This window comes from Limulus polyphemus, unplaced genomic scaffold, assembly GCF_000517525.1.
Source record: "Limulus polyphemus unplaced genomic scaffold, Limulus_polyphemus-2.1.2 Scaffold1296, whole genome shotgun sequence".
NCBI lineage: Eukaryota > Metazoa > Arthropoda > Merostomata > Xiphosura > Limulidae > Limulus > Limulus polyphemus.
In genome coordinates, this window is record NW_013666906.1 from 146,890 (window position 1) to 155,145 (window position 8,256).

The 8,256-nt window shown below is 37.4% G+C and overlaps 1 protein-coding gene across 2 annotated transcripts in view; it reads right to left on the reverse strand.

The window, feature by feature from the left end:
- Positions 1 to 8,256, reverse strand: part of LOC106462994 (MLX-interacting protein-like) — a 58,466-nt gene that overhangs the window by 6,327 nt on the left and 43,883 nt on the right. For both annotated transcript variants that reach the window (XM_022390399.1, XM_022390400.1), the window contains 3 exons: positions 6,997 to 7,096; positions 5,715 to 5,838; positions 5,083 to 5,212 (listed from right to left, as the gene is read on the reverse strand). In XM_022390399.1, the coding sequence (XP_022246107.1) occupies positions 5,083 to 5,212; positions 5,715 to 5,838; positions 6,997 to 7,096 (354 nt within the window). The remainder of the gene's footprint in view (positions 1 to 5,082; positions 5,213 to 5,714; positions 5,839 to 6,996; positions 7,097 to 8,256) is intronic.

Consider the following 8,256-nt stretch of genomic DNA (forward strand, 5'->3'; position numbering starts at 1 on the left):
GTGACTCAGATGGGTAAGTTCTAAAAAAAGTGATTAATATTGTCTGCATACAGTGCTTATATACAGTACCTGCATAGAGGGCATTGGTCTGGATTTATGAAGTCATCTTCACTCCCCAACCAAATGGGCAAGGAATTACCCATGGAATTATGGAAAGGACATGGAACTCTGTTCCATCAAAGGCCCAAGATGGGACCGCGTTGTGTTGGGATTTACAAGGAGACAGTGGACCCCCTGCATGGACAACCTAAGACCCGACAGTGTTCATAAGAGGGTCCAAGTACACCCCCACCAGATAGCTGAGCATCAAATCTGGACCGGTTTTACGAGTAGACTCCTATGTAGGTTGGTCCTGCTCCTACCAACATCTGGGAAAAATTTCCAGGGACTCAAGTAGGAGAAAACTCAACACTCCAAAGGAAATCCTCTGTCCACCATACCAGCAACTGGGAACTAGGTTGTGGTAAGGACTCCCTAGCTCCGCTAGTAGAATTTGGGGGGGGGGGGCATGCACAGTGGGGAGTCCCAATGAACAGGTCTCTGGAGACAGTGCAACAAGTGAACCATGTTCCCTAAGTTTTAAAAGCAAACCGACCCCGACTCAAAGATCAGCAGGGACTGGCAAAATCTCCTTTAGCTTTACTCATGATAGTCCATGAGTAGTGGTCCATTGGATTTGTATCGTAAGATAATACTACCATCCAGAATTGTCTCTAGATGGTTTTATGGAACACCTCATCTCAACAGAGCAGCCTGTTGCAACCATGAACCGATATAAAGGTTGCTAGTGCGGAATTGAAAAGAAATAAAAAGGGACCCTAAAAGAAAAACTGTTAATCAGGTAAGAAAGTGAAACACCTCCTTGTTAAATCTAGCTGAGGTAGTCAACACAGCCATGGGTCTGCAAAATATCCCCCAGAGAACAGTTCAGATAAGTAGCTAATGATATTGATAGATGCCAAATCTGGTGATAAGTGACGTGAAGCATATTTCGATCTTCAACAGATAACACCAAATAGGCTATAAGAATCAATTTCTGAAGCCTGCTGGGTAATGTAATGGGTGATAAATCCCGGGACACCAATGAATAAAAAAGCTGGTTCCTAGGGCCCCTGAACAGTCCTGTACAAGCCACAGAACAGTGAAGTGCTCTGACTGGACACAACAAACAATCCGAAATGCCTGGTAAATGAATAGGAGAAAAGTATTTATTCTCTTCTCCAGCAGCAAGAGTGTTCGGTAGAAAGGATCTGTCTTGATAGAACAAAACATAGGTGGAATGATACAGAAACTGCTGAACAGGGATGGCAAATAAATCAAAACAGCAGTGTCCAGAAGCTAACAATAATAAAAATATATCTTTATGGAAAGGTGATACAATGAATAGGAGGTATAAAATGAAAATACATGTAAAACTATTCTAAAGTCCTAATCAGGCAATTAAAAAGGTAATTTGGGTCGAAGAATGAAAGGATCTTAATATGATATAGCACAGGAGAGTCAAAAACTGTCGTATATGTAGAATAGCAAAAGGGAGCAGCTAACGATGCTGTATATAATGCAAGGTAGAAGAACCTAAATGTCTCTCAAAACTCCACTTCAAATAACGTGAAACTATGGAGACTGTTGGATGAAGTGGTTGAAGGCTCACTGAAGACACCACTGACGAAATGTAGTCTATTTACGTTGACAGATTGCCATAGTAGGTCGACGAAGGATTTTAGTCAAATAAAAAGAAACTTAAGAAGTTAAACCCGTATGTAGGGCAAAGGACTGCATAACTTCCATGCATGAAGCTGGAGTTGGACCAAGGTTGTCTCAACAAGGAGGAGCAAAGAGGTAGTGGTGGACATTCCTGGAGCAGCCAAAGAATAGGAAACCATGACTGAGCAGGCCAAAAGGATGCAGTCCAGAGAATCCGACATGGGGTGGAATGAATCATAGACAAGACTCTGGGTAAGAGACGAACAGGAAGAAAGGCATACAAATATAATCCCATCCAGTCCTAATGGAAAGTATCTATCGCCAGAGCTCGTGGATGCAGAACTGGAGACCAGAACTGTAGGCAAGCATTCCAATGGGTTGCAAAGGCATCGATCATCGGAAACCCGAACAAATCCATTGAAAGACCTCCTAATGGAACATCTAAGAATCTAATGGGGTTGAGAAAGATGATCTACTATCAAATTCATAACCCCTAGCACGTGACAGGCCAAAAGATGGATGCCATCATGGGAATGAGCCGAAAAAGAAGACCCAAAGCCAGAAAAATAAGATCCAGAGACTGAGTACCTCCTGTACGAGAAAGATATGAAACCACCGTGGAGTTGTCTGAATGGATCATGACAACATTGCAGAGAAAGAGAGGACGAAGTTCGAGAATGTTGATATGCAGGGTAGTTTCGTTGTCAGTCCAAATATCCTGGAATTTCTGCCCCAGAAGAAAATCCCACCATTCGTGAAGAGATGGATTTCAGAAGAGGAGGTGGTATCTGGGCCCCAATATTTGCATTGTTCCAGTCAAGCTACTACTTGAGATCTACAAAGTGTTCTCAAGCCAAGAGACTGTTTGATCCAAAGGATTGGTATGCATGAGCCACTGGTCAGAAAGTGACCACTGAAGGGATCACATATGGGCATGATCCAATGGTCCAAGGGATTCTAAGGAAGCCCAAATCCCCAAAACAGACAGAACCATCTGCGGATTAGGAGAAAGTGACGTAAGCAAATGCCTGATAATCCTTTCCTCAGTGTGAAGTCTGAGGGAAGATGGTTGGGCTCGACACAAATGCGTGTTGAAAAACTCCTCAAGATGGACCATGTATTGAGTTGGTGAGAGAATGGATTTTTCTAACCTAATAATGAAGCCTGCACTTCTGGCTGTGGAAATGAGAATCTGTGGATGTAGTTCAGCAATGTGACGGGTGGCCCCAAAAGAAGTCAATCTTCCAAATAGTGATGTGTGTGTGTGTGTGCACAGACCCAGAAAATGGAGATGCTGCTCAAAGGCCCATACTAATCGGCAGAAACATATGGTGCTGAATCCAAACGGGAAAGCATGGAACTGTATTAAATTGAGCTTCAAAAGTTTCAGGGACTCCAACAAGCTAGTAAGGCCAAAGAAAGGGCATCTCACAGAAATCACGAAGAGTAGTGGACAGCAAACAAATACCCTCCAACAAGGCATCTCAATTCAACAAGTCCCAGCCAAAGACCAATCACAACACCAAGGCAAGGCCTAAAGGGATCAAATGAGCCATAGGGGTAACTAATAAAGGTCCTAGTTTGTCGTCAAATTGACAAGGACAGCGTTGATATCCTGCAGACAGGAAGGGAAGAGAAATATCACAATACAGTAGTAAGAGTCAAATGAATCCGTGAATGTTAAGAGTGATAACAAGTCCTAACCTGGAACCTGACAAATCCAACCGTTGACTAGCCAAATATACTGCAGCCGGATGATAAGCCAGGGCATGTTGTTCTGATAAACGAAGGGGACAAGGCATGGCAATATCCTCTTGTAATTGCATTGCAAACATCCAGATGTGCACAACAATATCAGGGAAAGGAAGAAAACTAAAGAATCTGCCCCGAGATCTATCTGACAAGACAGGGGTAGACTCAACAGCAATGGGGTTAATCCCAAAACTCCACAAACTTGCATAACTAACTATAGAAAAATGGGCAGAAGGTGGCTGATCAGGTGGCTGAGCTCTCAGTAGAGGCATCTAGTGAAAGAAGGAGCAGAAAACAGTGTCTAAATTCTCCCCAGTATATTCAGGTTCATGATGAAAAGGCAACTCACAACTTCCTGGGCTACATAAAGGACTCCAACTCGCCCTGAATCTGGTCATGGACAGTTTCCACCAACTACCACCACACAACAAAGGAGGAATGGACAAGGTCTAGTTAGCCTCCATGCCAAAAACCATTATACGGGAATTTATACCTGCAAATTTTGTTGTTGTTGAACCACAGAATAAAACCAATGAAATATTGGCAATGGGAAAAAAAAAAACAACAAAAAGAACACCAGACTACTTTCAATGTGACTCCTAGTGCAAGTACTTTGTCAATAAAAAGTGATTATATTGTCAGCATACAGTACCTGCATAGAGGGCGTGTCAGGGCCGGTGTAAAGTTTCGAAAATTAGAATTTGCCGAGGGCAGTCGAGTGGGGTATAAAAGACTGGAGCAAGCAAACACAATGTTTAGATGGCAAGATCGAGAAATGGCTATAAGTGTCAGCGGAAGTATGCGTGTTTTGGAATTTGTCTTCCTCTTGTTCAGTTTCGATTTGAGGAGAAGGGATACCAGAAGAATGGGCAGGAACAGAAGGCTCAGCATGCATAATGAAACCCACAACCCATTGTACAATTGACTTCACATTGTTCTCAGTTAACGATCCTCCTGAAGCCATAGTTGAAACAGGTCCTGAGTGTGAAATCCCTTCACTCACACAAGAGTAAGTAGAAGTCACATGAACTTTTGAATTCATAGTAACAAAGTGAAGCAATAAGAACTAAGTCCAAAGTATAATGAAAACCAGTTTTGTTGACTAGTGCAAGTCTCAGCAAATTGAAAGTTGACTACATTTTAAACATGCCTGTGTCATTCAGTGCTGAGAAAGAGAATGAAGTTATCATGAGTGCAAGTGCATTGGGGGAGTTACTGCGCATGGATGTTGTGTCACCCTCCTATTGGTGGAGAGCTTTTGTTGCAGAATGATGGCATCATGCACTAGTGCAGTTCATGTTAAAGTACAAGAGATTAGGTGGGAGTTGCCTCAAGGCTAGTGGCATGCAAGTTTTGTAGGCAGACGAGCAAGGAAGATAGCTTTCTGTGTGAGAGATGTGATTTATTGCCTGGGACACAATCCTATTAATATGAATATCACATATTTAATTAAAATAAATACAGGCACTAAGTTTCTTGTCCATTGCACAATAAAAAATAAAAGTTTTTAATGTATTTAAGTTGTGTAACAAATAATTAACCCCAAAATAACTGAGCTTTCTGTAACCTTAAACTAGGGTCAACTTTAATTAATACAACTTGAGCAAAAAAAAGCATGTGTCTCACCTGGCCTCAAAGCTGTGAGAGTACAGTGCTGTTCCAGCCATGTGAGTACAGTTTTACACATTTCATCCAAGTTGGCAGTGGACAGTGAATTGTTGTAAGAATCTAGAAGAGACTCCATTATCATGCTAAACTAAACAGTAGTTAAGGACAAACATATAAATTTTGTATTGCAATTTCTTCAGAGTATCACACATAATATAAATATGTCACTATAACTTCTTCACAAAAATAGGTAACTGTGAACTATTTCATAAAAACAGGAAATTGTGAAACAAACATTTGTTATAAAGAGAAACAACAACAAAAAAAATCCATGATCAAAGTAAATCAAATTAGATGCCAATTTTCTCTTGAACATGTAAACATTTATCAACAGCAAAAGTAAAAATTATTTCTTTTTTAGCAAATATTCAAGGTTTTTAATTCATTCGCAATTAAATATTTTATAATCCATGATTTATAAACAAGCACTAGTATTATTAAATAACTTCTAATCAATAAGCTGTGTGTGTAGAAAATTTTTTTTTTTATAAAAACACATTGTTACAACTTAGTGTTACAATAAATTTAATAAACAAACGCAGACACTGAAATACAGTTAAGCCTTATCTCACAAAACAATGAAAAGATACAATCCAAAACTTCCAGTTCTGAAGTGTTCTTTGCCTCACATAATCCTTAAACATTTCAGTCATTTTATTAGCTCGCTGACAAGGCATGGGTGCTCCGGTAGCAGGCAACTGGTTCTGATACATACTACAACATGCAGAGATTATAATAAAATTACCAGTCCTGGTTAAGTAAGTTAAAAATACTGAGTGAACTAAACCATACAAAGAAACAACATTCAAATATCCCTCAAATTTAATTTGGACTTAAAAATATCAGTAATAGATATTTAAACTAAACAGCACAAAAATTTTCATATGATAAACACCTAAGAGTTTGCCATATTCCACAAAATATGTTTCTGCAGTATTTTTTCAAATTTTTAACAGTAAAGATATTTTTAAAAAGAAGTTGTGTAGGAAAAATAACCCCCAAAACAGATCGTTAACAAACTATATAAATGAAAATATTAATAATCTGAATATCATGTTTTTTTTTGAGTACATATTAGACCAATGATCCATTTTGGGAAAGTTTATGATAAATTTCAGTAAGAAGAAACCACTGTTTTTATTCTTTTAAATTATAACCTTCCTAATTTTTCTAACCTCTACATAAGATTTTTTAAACATCTTGAAATATATATAGAAACAAATTATTCAAAATCTGTGTCAGAGGAGCAGTACACAAATTAATCCTATAAATGGTGGTGCCCAGCTTTTCTGACTATTATGTGCATAGCTATATAACAGGAAAGATCTTCCTTACGTACAGTGAGATTTCTTTTTACTGGTAATAACTAGTTCAATCAACTTGTGAAATACTGCATCACATGTCCTGATTAATAACATTATTTGATATAAAATCCATTAAAAGGAATTACTGTACATTTTATCTTTATACAATTTCCAAAAGTAATAAAATACACCACACATACTAGTATTATTCACTATTTTCATATTGAGCAGTTCTTTGGTTATCACTAGATTCATAAAACATTCAGCTCTCTCCTGACTCCAGTTAATACCACCATAATTTCTACTTTTAGCCAAAAAATAGATTCATAAAACAGTCAGCTCTTTTAACTCAGCCTAGACTACATTCATAAAACTGTCAGCTCTCACAACTCATTTTAACACTATAAAAGTTATGTCCAGATACCAATATAGTCATAAAACTGTTCACTTTTCCTCTCCACTGTATGAAACTTGATAAGGCCCAATGATATATTCAATAACAACCCAAAAACAATTTAGAAGGCACAGTTATTTTTCTCTACTTTTTTATAATGCATTTCAAACTAACCTGATTGTTTTGTTCAGTCCTCCTATTTGTTCTCTCAACAATTCAGCCTCCTCTTGCTGTTGTTGTCTCTCAGCTTTCATGGTTCGGATATAATCTCCCGCTAATGAATACATTAGCAACAAATTATGTAACAACAGTACTTTAGCTTTCAGACCAAGAATAATTTTCAAAGTTATCAGCACAGTAGTATATGTTAAAATTATACATAAGGTATGACCACAATAACAGTGTTCAGATTATGAATACATTTTTAAGATAATCAGCATAGCACTACGATATCCTAACGATCAATCACATAATGACACAGTGTGCACTGACTTATAACCACTATGTTTTATTTGTTATTTAAGAAACAACTCATGTCAATAGGTTCGGATGTCGTATTGCTTCAGTAATGTATATTACCACAGGGAAACTCAGTTACAGGCTAGGCAAAAGATATTGGATATTGTTAATTACAGATTTTCCACAATGAATTATCCTTGTTTCCATTATTTTTACAGAATATTTTTACATGTGTGGGTATTTCAAGGACTAAACTAAACATACAGTTAGCTAATATTTACAATAACAAGAGATTTGAGGATATGGTGTATGGAAGAACAGGTGCAGTGATTTGTTACATGTGAAAAGAAAGCAACAAGATTGTGTGATGACAAAGAGAATAACCTTATTAACCAACTGTAAACAAGACATATGAATGACTGATTATTCTAGTAAAGAACTACTGAAATAAGAGTAAAATAAGCTTTACTAAAATTAAAAACAACAATATTTAAATGAAAGAGAAAAAACAAACTTTACTTGAAAATGAACTGAATAAAAAACATGCAGAATAAGCATGCATTAAGCTAAACACTGAAACAAAGATGAAATTTCATTGGTGAGTCCCAGCTCTTTCAATTTCATTAACAAATCTGGTTTAAAATGCCAGTGTTCTTACATTCAACACAATCTCTATAGATATAGAAAATTGGACCACACGTATACAAAAATAACTCTGCTTCATGAGGCAACTGTAGAGCTGATTATCACAGTTATAATAAAATAACTCTGGTTCATGTAACAACTGTAGAGCTTATTATCGCAGTTATAAAATAACTGGTTCATGTAACAACTGTAGAGCTTATTATCACAGTTATAATAAAATAACTCTGGTTCATGTAACAATCGTAGAGCCGATTATCACAGTTATAATAAAATAACTCTGGTTCATGTAACAACTGTAGAGCTGATTATCACAGTTATAATAAATCTGCT